The sequence below is a fragment of the Meleagris gallopavo genome, chromosome 1, assembly GCF_000146605.3.
Source record: "Meleagris gallopavo isolate NT-WF06-2002-E0010 breed Aviagen turkey brand Nicholas breeding stock chromosome 1, Turkey_5.1, whole genome shotgun sequence".
In the NCBI taxonomy this organism is placed as follows: Eukaryota; Metazoa; Chordata; class Aves; order Galliformes; family Phasianidae; genus Meleagris; species Meleagris gallopavo.
In genome coordinates this window covers 149,965,585-149,987,330 of record NC_015011.2, presented here as the reverse complement: position 1 = coordinate 149,987,330, position 21,746 = coordinate 149,965,585, and the positions used below count along the sequence as shown (strand labels likewise).

The 21,746-nt window shown below is 37.9% G+C and overlaps 1 protein-coding gene across 1 annotated transcript in view; it reads right to left on the bottom strand.

The window, feature by feature from the left end:
- Positions 1-21,746, bottom strand: part of MYCBP2 (MYC binding protein 2) — a 208,692-nt gene that overhangs the window by 6,009 nt on the left and 180,937 nt on the right. Inside the window, 13 exon segments of the mRNA XM_031552043.1 lie at positions 815-922; positions 1,428-1,616; positions 2,081-2,184; positions 2,420-2,552; positions 4,959-5,087; positions 8,117-8,218; positions 9,313-9,432; positions 16,176-16,272; positions 16,545-16,828; positions 17,606-17,872; positions 18,682-18,762; positions 19,550-19,639; positions 19,775-20,014. Coding sequence (XP_031407903.1) covers positions 815-922; positions 1,428-1,616; positions 2,081-2,184; positions 2,420-2,552; positions 4,959-5,087; positions 8,117-8,218; positions 9,313-9,432; positions 16,176-16,272; positions 16,545-16,828; positions 17,606-17,872; positions 18,682-18,762; positions 19,550-19,639; positions 19,775-20,014 — 1,944 coding nt within the window.

The window sequence follows — 21,746 nt, the reverse complement described above, 5'->3', positions numbered from 1 at the left end:
TTGCTACTGTAATGTTTTATATGGTCTTTTGTTACACGAAATCAGCAGCCCTTACAGCAGACTGTAACAAACACAAAGGGATGGTAAAGGGTATGTGACTTATGTGATTTTATTTTTTCTCTAATTTTGCTCCTTTTTATTACTCGGCAAATAGCAATAATGCCTTTTAGTCCTCTGTACTAAGTATTAATCATAAGCTATTGCCATTAATTACCAAACACAACATGAAGAAAGAAACATAGCATGCAGAAATGCCTGAGAGTGCACAAATTTAACATTTCTGGGGCTCTGAAATTCTTCACAGCAGCTACTATGTACATACTTTTGCTTATACCAATTATGATTTTGCAGAGTAGCAGACAGCTTAATAAATTATACTGAAGTGACATATATATTCTTCAGCTCTGTCTTGTCACTGAAAAGCAAAGAAGTTTTGAAAGAGGCAAATAAAATGGAGAATCCAGATTCCCTACTTGAGACAGTGTGAATTAAGATTACTTCTTCTCTCTTTCCTCTTAGTACCTAAACTGCAAATTTACAAGCAGATGGTGCTAAGAATAAGATAGCATTTAGATAATGTCTGCATTATGTTTACTTTCTAAGAAGAACCTTAATTCAGGGAATAGTAGGGAAAGTAGAAAAAATTGTCAATGACGCCCTTTCCATAGTGACATGAGAAATTAAGGAAACAAAGGAAGTATACTTATTTTATATTGTAACAAGCGCTGTATCATTAAAAATGAAAAGAAAAAAAGTAGAAACAGAGTATTAGGCAACTTGTTGGATCTCTGCAGAAAACACAGAGCTCATTTACCTTGCAAATAGGACAGGACATAAACCCAAAGGTTATCCTCGGCCCAAGCCATCTGTTTTCAAGTACTCGTTGACAGCATTGTAAATGGAAAACATGGCTGCAGTCCAACTTTAGAAAAAGAACAACACAAAAATGAACACTGACATTACGTTAACCACTAAAATATAAGTTTTCTTTGCTTTTAAACAGCAACATATATGAAATAAAATTAATATGTTTTAAATCCTGGAAGAGCTCTGTTTTCTTCTTAAAGAAAAGAATGAATACTAAGCACCTGTTAAAATCATAACACTTTCACTCCAAGACAGCCAGTGGGCATATAAAATATATATGATGTATATTTATTAATATCTCAGTTGTTTTCTTATTTATAAAATACCATATATTTTAAATAAACACAGAAAAATAAGTTGATACAACCTTCTTGTTTCAAATAGCAGCAATGCCAGAAAACAATGAAAGTCATTTCAAGTCATTTACATCCTGTACCATTACCATGTTTATTCTGAAACTCTTGAGAATGTCATTTGAGGAACTTTATATTTTAACTTATTCCACATATCGTATTACAACCATAAGATTCATCTTTTAAAAGGGGGAAAAAAAGATAAACCTGGATAGCCGGTGCTGCTGAAAGTGCTTCAGTAAAACAGATCATACACATGTCATCAGCATCTTGTTTAAGAGTTGTAGCGTTCTTATCACAACCATGCAAGCATGGTAAACAGTGCTCTTCATTCTTAACGCCGCCACATGGATGGCCACAGGGATGTGTCTTGCTGCAGGCAATTTTAGCATACTCCTGTGAAAGGTAAACATTTGGTCTTTTTTCCCTGCCAAAGAACAGGTTGATATTGTGCTACTTTTTGAAAAACTACTAGTTCATGCAATTAACTGAGACGAAAGAATGTCAATTCATCTTGTCTACTGCTAGACCAAGTACTTGGGAAAAACTGCATATTTCGTGCAAATGAAGAAGAACTGCACATTCCTATAAAATATTATTCCTAAATAGCAATGACATAAAGAAACATTTTAACATTTCACTTTGATATACAGAAATATTTATTAGTTCTGTTTGTATTTTTAACATTCTTCTCATGTAATCACTGCTTGCCCTGAATTAACAGCCTTTAAAACATCTGCAGATTTTGGTCCTTCAGGAAAGGAAAAGATGGAGAAGGTTTACTCAAAACAAGAGTCTTTCTACAGTATCTTTCTTCTGTCTTATTTATCTCATAATGACTGATATTTATTAATACAGACCTGGCAATCTGTATCAGAACAAACACTTCCCACTGCTGATAATTCTGTTCCACTCCTACAACCACAGAAGCGACATGCTTCAGAACTGCTGGTGGTTGGTTTGCCTACATCCACAAAAGGAAACAAAAATGACTCTATCATCATGAAATATAAGTGACCAATATTCAGACACAATCACAAACCAGGCAGGAAAATAATAACTTTTATACATTTAAAATGTTCTATTAATACTTATAAGCAGAAATCAAGACCATCGCCCTAATTCTTTTTGGACAAATTCTGAGGTAAAAGGTAAAAAATAATCAGGAAAGAGTACATCTAATAAAAGTTGTGTTTTACCTGTCTGTTCTCTGAACTCCACCATAGCTTTCATAGTTTTAGAATCTGCTAATGCCATCAGCCAGAAAAGCTTGGTCCTACCACAACCTTCGTGAAGATCAACTTTAATAGCTTCTTCTTCTTCTTTAAATACCTGTTATATTAATCAAACAGATAATAAATAGCATTTTTACGTTATTCTTGTCATTCCCTCTTTGGATTTTGATCAGATGTTTTAAAGATTTTGTCAGGTTTGTCTACTGCAAACTATTTTTAATTTATACATTCCTTAGGTTGTACATAGTGGGAAGAGGTTTTGTGGTTTAAAAAGTAAAAATATTGAAAACTAACACTCCAGATAACATGACTGGGAAGCAATAGAGCAGCAATGCTAAGAAGAGAGCTGCACAACATTTTTCTAATTCAAAACCTATGGAGACTATAGCTCACAACTAATATTCATCTCCAGTAGACCACGGTACTAATAGAAGAAGATAACATTAGAAATATCTTCACATCACCATGTCAGTAATTTATCAAAGTAGCACTGATAATTATGGTCATTATGTATAATATTATGGACTACATAATGAGTTATATATCAACACATCACTTTCACATAAATATGCAGTGAATGTTTTTAGCTAAGAATCAAGAAAATTCTTTTTTTTTTTTCCTCCTTCAAAATCAAAAATTCATAAGAGATCCATGTTAGACTTCATGGGTCTCTTTCTCTTTTCCTTAGTTTCAAAGGTAGTTGTGTTTTTATTCACTTCACCTGAAATGCAATAAAAGTTAGAATTCTTGTGGGTATAGATGTATCGTAATTTATACTGGAATCAGAAAACAAAAACTGTAAGTGCTTCACAAAGGTTTTGCATAAGCAGGTCACAGTAACTCCTTTCCTGATAGGAGAGGAAAAACAGATAAGAAGTACGTATAACAGAAACAGAAGTTGGACAAAGAAAAGGAAGCTAAGAGAAAACAGGCAATAGGGAACAGGACAGAATTTAAAATTTAAATGGAGAGGCTTGACATGAAAGATGTAAAGGTAAAGGTGGTAAATAAAGATTAAAATTTTAAACATGCTTTTAGAGGTAAATAGGAAAATCTGATAAGTAGCTGTTTTGGACGGATTAAAGGAGAGATGTGAGGACTTCTATGAGATAAGAACTTACTTTTATCAACTGTAATCTGAACAGGCTATATAGGAGAAATCAGAAAAATAAATGAGACTAGACTGTGTTGTGACAGGACAGAAGAACAGACGCATAAAATCATCTTCTTAAGATGACAAAAAAGGAAAATTTCAAATGGGATTGCAAAGATCCATGCTAAAAAATAGTATACAACAGACTTTCAAGGAACTTCTGGGCTGAACGTACTCTGCAAACGCTGAGGCACCAAGGAAAACAGTGCCCTGATATTTACATCATATGCTCTGGACTAGCTGATCCCTTGCACTGACTGCCTGCTAGCATTTGAAGTGCACTAAGAATATCCCTGGATCTTTGTTTGTCTGTTTCAATTGGAAGGAATCCAGTTCAAGCTCCCAAAGGGCTTCTTTATCAAATCAAAGCATGGGAAGGAGGGATGATCATATCTGCTTCAAAAGCGCATTCCTGATTCTAAGTAAAACATTATCATAGACGGACTTTAGCAGGCAGATTAGTCCACTGAATTAGTTTTATTAGTTAGGTCTATTATTTTAGCCTCTGTACAAATATTCTCCCCTTTTTCTATGACTACTTATAAATGACCACAAAAACTTAAAAGATAAATTGTGTATCAAGAAAGAAGAAATGTTCAATAGTCTCAAAAGCAACAGCATCTTCAGTGTAAATTGCAGTGAGAAAAAGAAATATTCTAAGAAGAGTAAACATTCAGGTTTAGACATTAATAGGATGAAAGTCTAGCATGAAAGAAAACTAATTAGCAAAGTAAAGGACAATGTGCAAAAACTCGGCTAGGTAAGTGAAAGAGAAAAGACATTTCGTCCCTAAGAGAAAAAAATAAAATAAAATAAAAATCAGGAAGTTTTCAAGCTTATGGATAATGGCAACATGAGGGCTAGGGAAATATTGAAAAATAAGAGATGACTGTCATAGGGAACCAGTGGGAAAATTTCTTGTCAAGTGATCTTCTGAACATCAAAAAAATATAAACACTTAAAAACGAAGGGGTTCACAAGCACTATAATGCAATAGTAATAGTAGAGAAGGTTTAGTTTAAAAGGAATAAAGATCCAAGGTACACTTAAGAAAGGCTCTCCAGTTTCTAGAAGCTTCCTGAAACTGTTCCTAGACAATGTGAGAATGACAGAAAAAAGCTGATGTAGCATAAGAATTAGAATGAGGGAATGTGACATTGTTTTCAAATCTTCTAAAGATAACGGACAATGGAATTTCACTGAAATGGAACAAAGAATTAAATGAAAATGTACTTATTCCATCTTCAAAATAAAACAGCATTTTGATTCTTGCTACTACCACTTACTTATATATTAATGGGAGAATCGTACATAATGTATGCAGTACATACAACATGATGCCATGAATACCTGTCTCTGATGAGTTTTTGTTCGTCGATGGAGATGAAGGAATCGGTCACAATCTGTACACAAATTCCCACAGGCGTTACATAAAATGATGGCAGCAGTTTCACCATCATCGTGGTTATCGCACATTGGCTGAAATATTAAGAAACATCATTAAATATTTTTCCCTTTATTAAATCCTTCATTTCCTTTCAGCATTTGTTTGTATCCTCCCCTAGCTCTAACCCTCAAATTAGTAATGGACAATAAAGAGCTTCTTTAGACTACTAATTCTATTTTTAGAATAATCAATATCTAAACAACTACTTCTGCACACAAAGAGCCCCAGTTTACTATGTAAGTATTTCAGTATTCTTCATCTTACATATTGTGTGATGTAGCACAAATGTATTCTACAATACATTTGGGACATCATTTTCAATTAGCCAGAGTTACACAGAAAAAAATTGTTAAACATGGGGCTATGGGCATGTTAACAGAACAGTTCGTAGATAAACAAAATATTTATCCTTAATTACTATGATATAGTATATTTAGATTGTTCAAAGACTTAATCAAAGCTGCAGGTCATCCATAACTCAGAGAACATAGCCAAAGCAACAGACTTCAACATCCAGCATAAAATTACCTTACTATATCAAGATATATTTAATTCAACACAGTTTTTATTTTACAGTTCAAAATATCTCTAAAAACAATGCTCAGTGACTTTGATTATACAAATCTCTGAGTTTCCACTGTACTACAGAAATTGTGGTTTCCAAGATATTGCTCATGTAACATAGAATCCATTCCATAGTATTTCTGCGAAGGGGAACACATTTCACCTCAAAATTTGAATACTGTGGTATAAAAATAGGATTGGGGAATTTCAGAATGAGTTCAGCAGCTCATATACCTGCTTGCCTGTGTCTGGGCTGTTCCTCTGACATTTCCACTTGTTTAAATAAACTCCAATTTCTGACTTTTTTCCTCTTATCTACAAACTAGACCTCTGTTATGTTTTTCTAATCCTCTGCTGCTTGTTCCTGTGGAACAACACAGGAAACCTGAGGCAATGAAACGCTTCTGCCAAAGCAAAGACAGATGAAATGAGTTGAGTTTGATTTCATAAAATGCAGTGGGTTGACAGGTCAGACTGAAAGGGTTATAGTTTGTGGAGTTATGTCAGGTTGGTGGCCAATCACGATAAGAGTACCGCAGGGCTCCATTTTAGGACTTGTTGTCTTCATGTTTTCATAAATGATTTGGGTACAGGGCTTGTAGGTATACTAAATATGTTTGCAGATGACACTAAATTACAGGGAGCTCTTGACTCCCTTGAAGGTTGAGAGGCTTTGCCTTGACAATCTTGACAAATTTTAGGGTTGGGCAATCACCAACCACATGAAGCTCAACAAGAGCAAGTGCTGTATTCTGCACCTGGAACAGGAAATATTTGGATATATGTACAGGCTGGGTAACGAGAGGCTGGAGAGTGGCCCTGCAGAAAGGGGCCTGGGAATTCTGGTTGATGGCAAGTTGAAGGTGAGCCAGCAATGTGCCCTGGCAGCCCAAAGGGCCAGCTGTACCCTAGGGAGCAGCAGGCCCAGCACTGCCACCGAGTGAGGGGAGGGGCTGTCCCACTCTGCTCTGTGCTGTGTGGTCTCACCTCCTGCACTGGGGGCAGAGCTGGGTGCCACAGCGTAAGAAGGACATAAAGCTATTAAAGTGCCCAAAGCAGGGCTACAAAGACAGCAAAGAGTCTGGGGGGAAGATGTATGGGGAGTGGCTGAGATCCTTCAGTTTGCTCAGCCCAGAGCCCGGGAGCTGAGGGGTACCCTCATGTTGGCTGCAGCTCCTCACAGGGAGCAGAAGGGCAGCACTGAGCTCTGTTCAGCTGTGGAGCTGTGTCAGGGAAGGGCAGCTGGGTGTCAGGGAAATGTTCTTTGACAGAGAGTCGTTGGGCACTGAACAGGTTCCACAGGGCAGTGGTCATGGCATCAAGCTGCTGGAATTCAAGAAGTGTTCGGACAATGCTCTCAGACACAGGGTTTGGATTTTGAGTGGTCCTTTGTACAGCCAGGGATTGGACTTAGAGATCCTTGTGGGTTCCTTCAACTTGGGATACTGCATGATTCTTAAAAAGCAACAAGATTTTCTTCTTCTAAACCTGTTTCATTAGATTATGAAGCTGTGTTTTTAGGTATGAAAACTAAAAAATTTTGGGAAGCCAACTTTTAAAGATTAACAATAGATGTTTGCTCATAACTTTGCAAACTTTTCTGGTCTTCAAGCTTTCTATCAGTTGAGCAATATTCTGTGATGAATTGCAAGGTCTACAGAAGAAAGCCTTTTCTTAGTCACCTCAGAAGCCTTTAGTGTCTGCTTCCTTCTCTCAGCAGAGTTTCAGTCCTTGCTGCTGCAGCTCTATACCTCCTGTATTCTCTTTTTGCCTACACTGAACTGCTCTTGAGGCTTATTTGCTCTTAAGCATACTCAGTTGCTAGCAGGAAGGCATGACCCCTTGCCTCCCACAGGGATCCATCAAACCCAAACTCTTTATAGAAAGATTAGCTCCATTACTTTTCTCTTTCCAGATTCACATAAAAAAATACCATAAAGTTTTTGCAACAATGAAAAATGCAGACAAACTCAATTCATCCACCATATTTCATATTAAACTTGTAAATCCTCCAGGTAAATGGTACCTTTACTAAATTCATTTAGACTGTTTCTTTTTTGGGGTAATTGATCTCTTTCTTAGATCCAGAAGATGAAGCTAAATTGCAGAGGAATATAAAATAATTGTCTTTACAATGTTATAAAAACCCAGAAAGCAAAAAGCTCTGGTAGAAAGCATCATATTACTTGAATTACTATTCTCAAAATCTCATCCTTTAGGTGTTAGACAGATTTTTATTCAACCTGAATACCAGCAGAATTGCTACCTTATTATTGCTTTAAGTTGGAATTTTTTTGCTCTGAAGAGTATTTGTCTATAAAACTTGAACTGTCTATAAATTGTCTACAATAATTCAAATGTATATGTACTATTTCCACGGGGGTCAGAAGGAGGAATAAGGTTAGGACAAGTATGTTTTCCTGTTACTTATTCTAAATTCTTTGACTACTGAATAAACAAAAAAATAAACACAGAAACACATAATTTTCTGTCTCACCATCTGTTTCTGCTGTCCGTCCTTTCCCATCCATCTTCCTGAGGACAGTCTATCAACATGATCCTGATCAAGTACACACAAGGATGCTAGAGCCAGCCATAACTATTGAAAGGCAAGATAGAATTAAATGTTATAGAAAAACTAAATTAAAAATCTCAATTACAATAAATTTAAACTTTGACAGACAAGAATAACACCATTACTTGCAAACTGTATCATCATCACCTGAAGCCTTGTCCATGCAATACAAGATTTTTCTTTACTGAAAGAAGCCAAGCACCCAATAAAACTTACTGAACTCTTGGAAACTAATTTATTTCTTTCAATTACCTCACTTTATGGTCAAAACTATGGTAGTTAGCATGCAAGAGAGAAACAGTGAAGAAAGATCAACCAGAATATATTAGAAATATGACAACCTGTATATCTTTCCCAAGCACTGGAGATTTTGTGGGGAGAAGAGAAAACCGAACAAAATAACTAATCAAAAAAGCTTAGGTCAGTATGATTCACTTCCCTATTCTCTTCTCACCATACTGGCCATTTGAGATAAAGTATAAGGGGATTGTCTAAATGTCTTTCAGGTTTTAGGAAAGGTTTTTTCTCTTTCTCTCCACTGTCTACAGTGAAATGCTAGATAGATTAGCTACATGAGGATAACTTGTCAGTAATCCTGCAATCCAAACTGAAATGAATTTGACAACTACATTTTGAGATGGCTTTTGACCAAGTTTTCATTTGGACAAAATGGTTTCTTTGAATGACTCTACTAAGACTTCCTTCAAAATGTGCATCTTCATGGCAGAACTATGTTTATTCACAAGGAGAGCTGGCTTGATGTTCAGTACTTATCTAAGACCTGACTCAGCTAGCACTGCAGCCTTGAGATGTGGCAGAAGCACACCTCAGAAGCACATTTATTCAAAATTCTGATTTTAATGGAGTACTTTTTTACCACAAAGAAAACAAGTCAATCTGCTGTGACACAAAGAAAGGAAGACTTTCATTAGGTCAAGCAGCGTTTGCCTTAGTTGGGATACAACATAAGCTGTATACTGTGTACATTGTTTCCCGAGAAAACCCATAGAAGGGAATTCCCATAGAAAGGAATTTTTGCCAAAATATAGGGAAGCTCTCAGATGGGCTTTTAATCCTTGCTTGCAATGAACTAATGTGAAATTCAGAAAAGTTCTTACTCTGGTTGTTGCAATGCACCTCACTGGTGATCGGTATTCTTCTTCCATTTTGGTCAGAGCTATGATGGTTTCAGCAATAGCATTCTTTGTCACACGGGACCAAGCCTCTGACAGATGACCCTGACAAAGAGGAATCTAAGTGTTTTTAATGTTAATAAAAACTATAATAAACTGTTATAGACATTTACAACTAAAACTGAATTGCTACAAGCAATACTAGGTTAAAACATAAAAGATTAAGTCCCAGGTTCAGAATAGAATCCACTGTTTCCCTGATGTTTTCCCACTTATACAAACCATACTTTCAAAAAATACTGGCAACAACCATTAAAAAAAAGTCCTGAACAAACTGGCTCCCCTCGCCAATTATTTCCCAATGTATGTTGCAGCCTATGCATTGAATGAAGTGGGGTGACTGAGAAGAACATGCACATACATACAAGAGTCATCACATTAATCCTGGCATTCACTACAAATACTGAGTACTTGTATTTGTAGCTAACATTCCTTTTCTGAGTTTTTACACATTTCCTAAGATGTTGATGAAGTAATAGAAACAGAAATACATCATGTGAAGTCACACTGGTATATACAACAGATCCTTCCTTGAAGGGAAAATAAATAGTCACTCTATGTACAGATCAGCACTCCTGAAGAACGAAAAGAGTTTTAATCAGGGTCATTTAGAGCATCACCCTGAACTAGGTGTAGAACTAAAGGAAACAAAACTAACTTCCCACTAAACTACTTTTGCCCTTTCTCTAATAAATATACAAACCTTATTTCCTTCCCCAGCATTGTTTCTGGGAAATAGCTGAGTCAGCTTTCATCAAATTCTTCAGCCACATAAATTTGCCCGAAACATACTGTACGGGAACTACTGAGTTATGGCCTGAACCACTGATTGATCACCTGAGGCAAGGACTGAGTCAACCATAGGAGCAAAGGTAAAGGCAATTCATCCGTGTGACTGGAAGGGGTGGAGCCTGCCTCCACTTCTCTTAGACCCCATTTAAGGGCTAGAGATCCCTCCTTTTGGAGTTTTCTACTGCAAGCCTAGGACATGGGTGAGCATTTCACTTTTGATTGCCCCTTTCCACCACAATAATTTTTCTAACTATAACCCTGTAAAATACCATCTTAACTATACCACTCTTCTAACTATACAATTGTTAATTGTACATTTGGTGAGCCAGGCAAGCCAAAAATACTTAAAAAAAGAAAAAAAAGAAAAAAAAAAGTTTTTCCTTTGGAATATCTATAAATGGGTCAAGGCTGAGAACATTACTCCCTCTCCCCCTCCAGACAAAACCATCCTGGACAGGTAAAAGACTTAGCCATAGGACAATTTATGGCATGATAGGGGATGTTAAGTCCTCCTAGAGCCTCCAGACCGGACTGGAGGCCCTATGTAGAGTTGACAATTTTTTGATCCTAGAAGAATATTCAGAGGGTTATAGTGCTGATTGACACAGGTGCAGAAACATCAATAATTTATGAGGATCTGACTAAATTTAATGTAGATAAAGTGACGATTGGTGGTTTTGGGACGCATTCCAGTCACCCAGACATGGTTGAAATTGGGGGCTGGCCTTCTCCCACCCTGGGAGTATAAACTGTCTACTGCCCTAGTCCCAGTGTACATCTTGGGCATAAACATTCTATGGGGTCTAGCTCTCCAGACAACTGTGGGAGAGTTCAGATTTGGACAGAGGTGCATTAGTGTCTGGGTGGTACAGGCATTATTGAGGGGCCATGTGAAGCATGAGCCTATTTGCCTGCCAGAACCGTGCCAGATTACTACCGTAAGACAGTATAGACTCCCAAGTGGACAAGATGAAATATAGAGAACGGTGCAGGAATTAGAAAAAGTTGGCATTATAAGACCTGCACATAGCCCATATAATTCCCCAATATGGCCAGTGCGAAAGTCGGATGGCACATGGATTATAGAGATTATAGAGAACTGAAAGTCACACTGCCTACTCATGTGGCTGTACCCAATATTGCCTTCTGAATGGACACATTGAGTAGGGAAATAAAAACCTACCATTGTGTCCTAGATTTGGCAAATGTGTTTTTCAGTACTTCAATTGCTGAAGAATCACAAGACCAGTTTGTGTTTACATGGGGAGGCAGACAGTGTACCTTTCAGGTCCTGCCACAGGGGTATGTGCATTTGCCAACGACTACCATAACCTAGTGGCGTGTGACCTGACTAATTGGGAAAAACCTGATAATGTTAAATTATATCATTATACTGATGATCTGTTGACATCCAACTCACTGGAGGTGGTAGGAGAGGCAGCAGATTCATTAACTACCTATCTGCAAGAAAGAGGATGGGCTGTAAGTCCTCAGAAGGTGCAAGATTCGGCCTGTCTGTAAAATTCCTGGGGGTAGTTTGGTCAGGAAAGACCAAAGTACTATGCAGTGCTGTCATAGGTAAGGTTTAGGCATTCCCAGTCCCTACAACACCAAAGCAGCTGCAGGAGTTTTTAGGTACACTGGGATACTGGTGTTCCTTTATACCTCATATAGCGCAGCTACTGAGACCATTATACAGACTCATGAAAAAGGGGCGACTATGGGACTGGGGGAGAACGGAACAGGCTGCTTTCCAGCAGGCAAAACTGGCAGTTAAACAAGCCCAGGCATTGGGTATATTTCATCCAATCTCCCAGCCGAGTTGGATGTTCATGTCACTCAGAATGGCTTTGTCTGGGACCTGTGGCAATACCAGAGTTCTGTTTGGACTCCCACTGAATTCTGGTCTCAGGTCTGGCACGGAGCAAAAGAAAGATATAGTGTGATTGAAAAACAGTTATTGGCTGCCTACTCCACATTACAGGTGGTAGAGCCAATAACCCAAACAGCTGAAGTCATAGTTAAGACCACCCTGCCGATTCAGAGGTGGGAAAAAGATCTGACCCACATTCTTAAGACAGGGATAGCACGGATGCAAATGGTGGCACGATGGGTCACCTATCTCAGCCAAAGGAGTAGTCTATCTTCATCACCCTTGAAAGAAGAACTCCAGAAGATCCTAGGCCCAGTGATATATCACAGTGATGCACCAAAAGAAACACTGGTCGCTTCACCAGAGAAGAGTCCTGTTCAAGAGGGCAAAATATCCTATTCCTGAAGATGCCTGGTACACAGATGGGTCCAGCAAGAGCAACCTGAGCAAGTGGAGAGCGATAGCATACCATCCCTCCACCAAAACAGTCTAGTTTGATGAGGGGGATGGTCAGAGCAACCAATGGGCAGAACTGCAAGCCGTGTGGATGGTTATAACCAAGGAATCTGGTGAGCTATCCTGAATATCTGCACAGATAGTTGGGCTGTGTACCGGAGGCTCACTCTTTGGATTGCACAGTGAGCCACCCAGGACTGGACTATCCATGCCCAATCAATCTGGGGCAAAGACATGTGGTTAGACATATGGAATGCAGTTAAACACAGGACTGTATGTGTCTACCATGTTTCTGGTCACCAACCCCCTCCAATCACTAGGAAATGATGAAGCGGAAACACTGGCCCAAATTCGATGAATTGAGAATTTGCCATGTAAGAAAATCGCCAGTTGGTTACATGAGAAGTTACGGCATGCGGGACAAAAGACAATGTGGGCAGCTGCTAAAGCATGGGGACTGCCCATACAGCTACCTGACATCACCCAGGTATGCCAAGACTGTGATGTTTGCTCCAAGATGAGACCGAGATCATTGTCCGAAACAACAGCCCATCTTGCTAGAGGACACAATCCTCCCAGTGATGGCAGGTCGATTACATTGGGCCCCTCTCTCAGTCTGAGGGGCGAGATATGCCCCGACCTGCACTGATACTGCAAGTGGGCTACTGCAACCTATCCAGTACTGAGAGCGAGCCAGGCATATACCATCAAGGCACTTACTAAACTGATGTTTGCCTACAGGACATCTCAAATCATTGAGAGAGATCAAGGGACTCATTTTACTGGTGCGATGATGCAACGCTGGACAGAAGAAAACAGCATGGAATGGCGATTCCACTTGCTATATAATCCAATGGGGGCAGGCCTCATTGAAAGTTATGATGGTATTCTTAAGGCTGCCCTGAAGACAGACTCAGTCTCTGCAGGTTTGGACAAAAAGACTCTATGAAACCCTGCGGGACCTGAATGAAAGACCTAGAGACTGCAGACACATTGCTCTGAAAATGCTACAGACAACATGGGCCTCCCCGCTTAGAATCCAAATTATCAGCACTGGTAATCTGGTAAGACTCCAAATTGATAATGAAAATAATCTGCTCCCTGCCCCTGCAACTTTAGAACCAGGTACCCATAGAATAAAATGCCCTTGGAAGGTGCAGGCAGGACCTAAGTGGTGTGGCCTACTTGCACCTTGAGGAAAGATTATTGGAGGTGAAAGGTGTCAGTAGTCCCTCTGGTAACTGGTACATGACCTACTGATATTGTGGTCAACACTCTGGTTTTCATTGCAAAAGGGTCCCTATGGCAGATCAGGACACCCCCTTTGGTGCCTGATATAGTTGTGCAGCTGCAGGTACCTGGCCAAAGGGTATGGTACAGGCAGCTGGAGCATGCCCAGTACAAGCTGAACTGTTGACCCAGAATGGGAATACGGCCTGTATCTTGCACTGGAGGGCAGACCTTCCCCTCCTGGTATCCCTGAAACATCTGTATCACTCTCCTAGAGTCTGTGAGTCTCTAGGATCACTGGAAGGAACAAAATGCCATCAAAGCGTTCCAGTGTTGCTATCAGATCATGTGTGATACCTGGTGATGGTCTACATGGGACTGATGGAGCATAGGATGGACCTGCACTACATGACTGCATGCCTCCAGTAACACCACCAAGCACTGGCCCATGAAAGAGCATGAACCTCCACCATATACCGATCATCACTCATCTTATATTGTGTCAACCTGCACTGTGACAGGCAATTGTATAAGCACTGCAATGTGTTGGATCTCTGTATTAGGGAGGTCTCACCCTCCAGCTAACTTGATCATTGGTTCATGCTGTGAAGGGGTGGAGTGTATGGGAACCACTAATTGATCACTTGAGGCAAGGACTGGGTCAACCACAGGAGCACAGGTGAAGGCTATTCACCTGTATGACCAGAAGGGGTGGAGCATGGCTGCACCTCTCCTAGACCCATTTAAAGGCTGACTGCCACTGGGGAAGTATCTCTTTCTGGAGATTTGTACTGCAAGGCTAGGACATGGGTGAGCATTTCATTTTTTTGATTGTCTAACTATAAACCTGTTAAAATACCATTGTAACCAAGCCACTCTTCTAACTGTACACTTGTTAACTGCACACATACACTCTTGGAAAATTTCAATCCAGACGGCTAAAGTAATAATCAGCTATAACTGTACAAAAGCTGATCTAAAAGTAATGCCTCCTATTTTATTATGTTGACCCACAATATCAGAGGTGAAGGGTGGTGACAGGGCAGTAGAGGTTGAACCTTCCAGCCAATATTCCATATCATGTTGTTGCTGTGCAGAAGGAGGACAGTCTGACAAAGTTGTGTCTGACACGGAAGTGTCTATGGAGTGTGTCACTGAATTCCTCCATCTGGAAAAAATGTCTCCCACTGATATTCATTAACTGCTCACACAGGAACGGAAGGAACACCTGTATGCAGTTTATTGAATCAATAGAAGGCTGAAGGTGACAGTTTCCTATATTGCGTCATTACTGGTGATGTGCTGTCACCACTATGAGCTGAAGTCAAAAGAACAGTCAATGGAGTGGCGATGTGAATTCCCCATAAATAAAAAGTTCTCAAGACACAGCCCTCAGTGAGTAAAGTGATGTGCAGTGCCTTTTGGGATAGGAAATGTAATTCTTCTGGATTTCCTGGAACCCAGACAAACCATCAACTCTAATCACTACATTGTGACACTGACTAAGCTGAAGGCTCAGACTTCTAGAGTCAGGCCAGGAAAGAAAATAATCTTTCTCTTAGAACATGATAATGTCATACTAGATTGAAGACCATGGCCCACACTGCCAGTCTTGGCTGGACTGTCCCACCACACCCACTGTGAAGTTCAGATTTGACACTTTCTGACTTCTGTCTGTTCAGGAGGATGAAAGATGGACTGCATGGGCAACATTTTCCTACCACCAACACCATTATAGCATCTATGAAGCACTGGGTCACTTCTGCTGGTGCAGATGTTTTTTTTTTTTACAAGCATAGCATGCAGGCTCGCTCAGGTCCATCACTAATGAAAATGCATAGCTAATAGTAAAGACTGTTGAAAAATAGTGTTTTGTAGCTGAAAATTTGCTTTGTCAAGTAGTGCTGTTGATCTCTTTGTAGCTGTTGTAGTTTCCATGGAAATGAATAGGAGGCATTACTTTTGGAGTGACCTACATAGATGGCCAAAAGAAGCTTAATGTGCATTTTTAACTAGTCTTCATGTATAAAACGTACACATTAAGTGAAAAAAACACTATCACCATACTCTACAGACACCTTTTATTTTTCAATTAGAGCTCTGAATGCTCATGACTCTTAAAAAAAAAAAAAGTCCGATTTCTAAGTTAATAATGTAGAAAGAGACAGAAAATTAGTGATTATTACTTAAGTCTCTTGTGACTCATCTGAAAGTTCATTTGAATACTGAGCTTCTATTTAGCTGAACCAGAACATGAGTTCTATTGCTTCTAGACCTGGACCCTGCCCAAAAGGGAATATGTTTTTCTTCTTGAGACCAGCTCATTTTGAACAGCTCATCCCAATATTAACTTTAATAGAAATTAATGAAAAAAATGTATTATACATCATCAGAAATATTTGATTATCCCCCAGACATTTAAATCATAGAAACTTACTGCTGCCATGTCCTTAATCAGTTTAATAATGATCTCTGAAATCTGTGTAGGTGTTGAACCCTTCATCCACCAATGGCTTTCACCTCGCCGAATATAGCTACAAAGGACACATCATAATACATGAAATAAATTCAATTAGTTATTAGTTGTCAAAATGCACCAAAACAAATACTGCACACATTTGGTGCAGGGTTGGTTTTTGTTTCTTTTTCCAATAAAACTTATTAGTAACTTTACTTATATTGTCAGTATTATTCATTTTTTCCCCATCTATTAAACAAAGATCATAAAAGGCAACATAACTGACTTCAAAATATATATTTCTTTTATAACTTTTGCTTGAGAACTCATACGTATTTTTAAACAAACCTGGAATTGAAGATCATTGGAAGTGTGACTGTAGTAACTCCTTTGCCTGCTGTAGTGCCAGCTGTCCCAGTTATAGTAGTTCCTTTGGCTTTTAGCTGTACAGTGAGAGCTTTGGCAATGCATCCCAAAAACATATCTAAAATACCCAGTTTATTCCAATCTCCTTTTTCTGTTGAGTGAATAATATCACTTATATCCGCTGGTGGAAGAGACTTCACTCCTATGATACTAGCCAGGCGACTAGGGGTTACCTCAGGCAAAACACGCCTTAGTAGTGATGTTACCTGGAAAAAGAATCAAAATATCACAATTCTTAACAAGAGAGATGGAGCTTTCAAACAATAATTACAAATTGTTCTGTAAGACAGAATGTATCTAGTCTGTGTATTCAAATCACAATTATAAGAAATTCTAAAAGGTTTCTATCTTGCTTTGAAATAACTGTTAATAATATACTGGAGACAAGGCTTAAGAGTCCAGAACAAATATCACTCAAAAAAACCCACCCAAAAACAAACAAACAAAACACATAAAAACCACCTTCATCTTCATATAATAATGAAAACATGCTTTGTACTGAATTTTGTAATGAAATTTCTGAAATACAAATGTTTGTACAACTTTAAATTGCTGGCATATTACATACTCATTCTGTGTACAATCTTTAGATGTCAGAAACTGTAGTAAAACACTTAGAGACAGTTGAGACTTTTGAAAATAGAGAATACTTTTCTTGAGGTATTATGAATTGTGTTACCTTTCCACAGTACCTTCCCTCACTCCTTTTTAATTTTCCTTGTGATACTCAAACTTGGTGCTTTTGGATAGGAAATCTGTGCTAACTGATCTGGATCTAAAATGAATTGCTTTATTTAGATTTTTTTTCCTTATGTAAAATAGCCTGAATATGACTAGCAAAACAATTTTAAAGTGAAAATCCAAAATTACATTTCAAAAAACCACCACTTCGAGTACATATTATTCATTATGTTCAATATTATACCATTGTAAAGACTCTTTTCTAGGAATACCAGGATGGATAAGGAATACTTAGCACTCACCTGTCTCTGCACCCTCGGAGAAGCAGTATGTAATAATGAGAAGAGATCCTGGAGTAGAGTCAGCTGCTGAGCCAGATACTGCCGGCCTACATTGGAACCACTCAATGCCAGAACCATTGACAGCAGCTCAAAGCAATACGCATCTGAAGAAGCATCTTCGTCATTAGGTTGTGAGTTGGCATTCTCTTTGCTAGAGATGGCATGCTCCCATTCCTCACGCACACGGGTTGCTTCCATTCGTATGGCCTGGACTATATGAGCACATACCTAGCAAGTGGAATCCAAATACACAGTTAACTCCTAAAAACGTTTAGAGTGTTATTACTTGTGTTTTAATTATATTCGTAGCTATGACAAAAATGGAAAACCTGTGAAATTTAAATTATTTCTCAACATTACTAAATTGAAATTAAGAATAAATTTAGATTTCAATTTAGAAATACTCATTCTTTAGAATGAGTATTTATATTTAATATTGAATTTGCTCATTTTCATTCTGGAAAATTACAAAGATCTTTTTAGTATTTTGTTTAGTTTACTTTCTGGGAGAAGATTTTAGAAACCATATTTTCATTTTACCAATAACATGTTAAAAAGCATATTTAAGAGACTGTAAGGGTTGCTAACATAGGTGACAAAAAAATGAGACCAGACCTGCAGTATTTACTAAACTTCAAACAGAATCAAACTCCTCCTCCATTACTGTGAAAATCTTTACTGCAATGTCTGTCTCATGGTAAGTGTATTAAGTGTATTAAAAATAATAAATATGTTAATTGGTACAGTAAAGCAACATCAGTATTTAAAAGAAAAACATACTCTTTAGTTACTACTTTATGTTGAGAAAAACAAAGTAAAAACACAAACTAAAATTTTCTTTTACTGTAGGAGACAATCAAAATGTAACTCATTGTCTGATAATGCAGAACAATGGAAGGTATAATGTCAAATAAGAGGTTCTGTATTTCCTGAAAATTAATATATTTATTATAACATACTATTATAATGCAATATACATATAAAATACATATTTATTATAACCTTATAATACTCAAAGTATTTCAGAGTGAACAAACCTGCTTTTGCAAATTTGTCAGTTTGCTCCGGCTGAATATGATCCCTACCATGTGCTCTTTCAGGTCTGCATCTGATGTTGCCTTCATAAAAAGAATATTTAGTATTAGATCAAGAGTGCCAAGAACAAATCCCAACTTCTGTAGGGATTAATTATTATGAAGTACCAACAAACTTTGCTCTAAAAATTTGCAGCTTTTTGTTGCACAGAAGCAAGATGTATAAGCAGAAAATATTTAATACTGGTTAATATTTTTTTCCCTTTATGAGTAAAAGGAAATTTGAGCACAAAATAAGATAATAAGCGAAACAAGTGAAGCGCAGTTATTTGAGATTCAGCTTCCTCATCTAGCTTAATACAATCTCTGATTATGTTTTTGTAGAGCACTGCATGAAATATACTTTTCACTTGCTATAAATTTAATATATTTTGCAATAAAAGAATCAGGGAACACACACTTATTAAACTGCTCCTTGCAGGAAGACAGGAAAGTATACTAAAAGGATACCAGTGAGGTTTTTTTAAATACTTTTTATCCAAACATCAACAGAGCCACTTCCTGTCTTCAAGAAGAAGATATTAGGCAATAAAGATTGTCAGGCTGACCATTACTGCAGGTTTTAAGTACTTCTGTATATGTAAATATAATTTCAGTTACTAGTGTATGGTGTTTCCGTTAAACACATATGCCCCAATAAATATTTACTACTACTGAAAACAAAATAAAATTAAAAAAATTATGCAACTGTAATATTTTGCTTTTGTATTGATCTGAAAACTACGGTGCATAACATAAATAGCGAAAATCATCCTGGATAATTTTTTCACCAATGTAATATTGATAGAATACAAATAAATACATTGTGTACTTTTTCTTCTCCTTCTGGGGAAGACAGGAGGGCTTTTTCTTCTTGTTCTGGAGTTGGTTCAGCATCACCAGAGATGAGTTTTCCAAATACCTGGAAGAAAGGAAGTGATAACTACCTTATCTCCATGATAAACTTGCGCAAAGCTGACATTTTACATTAAAACATGCAACACTGAAAGCACAGAAATTATAGTAAATTTCACTGTACAACACATGAAAATCCTACCTGAGATGTAATCAGTCGGAATACTCGCAGTGTCTCAGATTCACAGTTTCTTTGCTGAGCAACACTAGCAGAAATCTGGCCTGCTATTTTAATGCTTTCACCATCTTTCCATCCAAGAATTTTCACTTGTCGAACTCTGAGTGTGTTCTCGGGACCCTTCAATTCAATTTTGATGATGTGATTATCACCCCCAGGAAGTTCACTCGTTACCCAGCCAATATGTCTTGAATCCAAGTCTACCTATTAAACAGGAAAATAAAGATGGGAACTGACATTGAAACATCAAATAAAAAGACTCTTAATTCTAAAGCAAATCCACTGTGTAACACTGGAATCAATGTAGCATCTGCAATACATTTTTTATTCAGAGCAGTAATATTGCTATGTTTAATTATGTAAATATTCAAAAATGTGAATTCAGATTAATCAACTCCTAAATACAATGACATACAGACATTATTTTTGTCTTTAAAGCCTATTAAAAAACTGGAACTGTTAGTCACTCTATTTTCTAAGCAACAATTCACACATTCAAAGCATTCACTTTGAATTGATGTTTGCTAATTTACTACTTTTTGTTAAAAAATAAAAATTACCATAATTTACCTCAAAACATAATGCATGTTTATCAATACTTAAGTTATTTTATCTTGATTCACATAAAGCTCTGCAAAAGAAATATTAATTTTTTTGAAGACGCTGACTGATTGCCTCTTCAAGAGAGCCAGGACTTAATAACTGTAAAAAGAACAAATGAATGATACCATTTCAACTGTAATGCCACCACTAGAGGAGATAAAATGACAAGGTACCATGCCTCATGCCACTGCTAAGGGCAACCTGAGTGTCCCAAAATCTCTATATAATCAAACTAGTATTTATTCTTCCTTCATTTCTACTAATACTGTGTCTGCATGAAATATGATGCAGTAGGCAGGACTGACTTTTTTTTATTTAATATCATGAGACAGAGAGTATGCATGAGTTGGGGTACTACATGTTGGTGCATGAGAAGATAAAAAGATAAAAAGCTGGAGAAGTGCTAGGGATCTGTTTAGCAAGGAGCGAACAAAGCTGAATGAAGTCTTGCTATCTTTTGGGAGCGAGTCTGGAAAAATAACTGGGCACTATGTTCAAGTATACAAAAACATGGAGCAAACTAACAAGGTTCAGAGAAAGGTGTAGATCATATGTACATGCACAAACTTTGTAACTGTCTACATAAATCCACACACTCCTACTTCACTGTTTATTATGAGTCAACTGTAACAAAGTTCGCTTTATTCAGATATCAAACATCCTTTGGAGCTGCATCTTTACCTTAAATGCCCCCTGAGGATAAAAAGTAGAGCAAAACAAGCCATCTCTCTCTCCCTCATCTAGTTGCAATGTACAGAATTTCAGTGTTATCACATGTTACCTCAACAAAGGTCAAGGCTGTGACATGGTTAAGACAGTTGCTTCTTGAAAATTTTTACCACTGTCAGTAACACAAATGGTAGAAGTTCTGAGCTGCAAATGAGAACTGCTACTTTAAACCTTCAGTATATCTGATAGGACACATCTATGTCAAAATACAAAGCACTGTTCTCCGCATAAAAACAACGTGTTTATCATTTGGTTTAGTATCAGAACTATAAAGACTGAATCACAGAATCACCAAGGTTGGAAAAGACCTTCAAAATCATCCAGTCCAACCACCCACCCATCACCAATAGTTCTCACTAAACCATGTCCCTCAACACAAAATCCAAACGTTCCTTGAACACCTCCAGGGTGATTCCACCACCTCCCTGGGCAGCCCATTCCAGTGCCTGACCACTCTTTCAGAGAAATAGTATTTCCTAACGTCCAGCCTAAATCTCCCTTGGCGCAGCTTGAAGCCATTCCCTCTAGTTCTATCACCAGTTACACGAGAGAAGAGGCCAACCCCCAGCTCACTACAACCTCCCTTCAGGTAGTTATAGAGAGC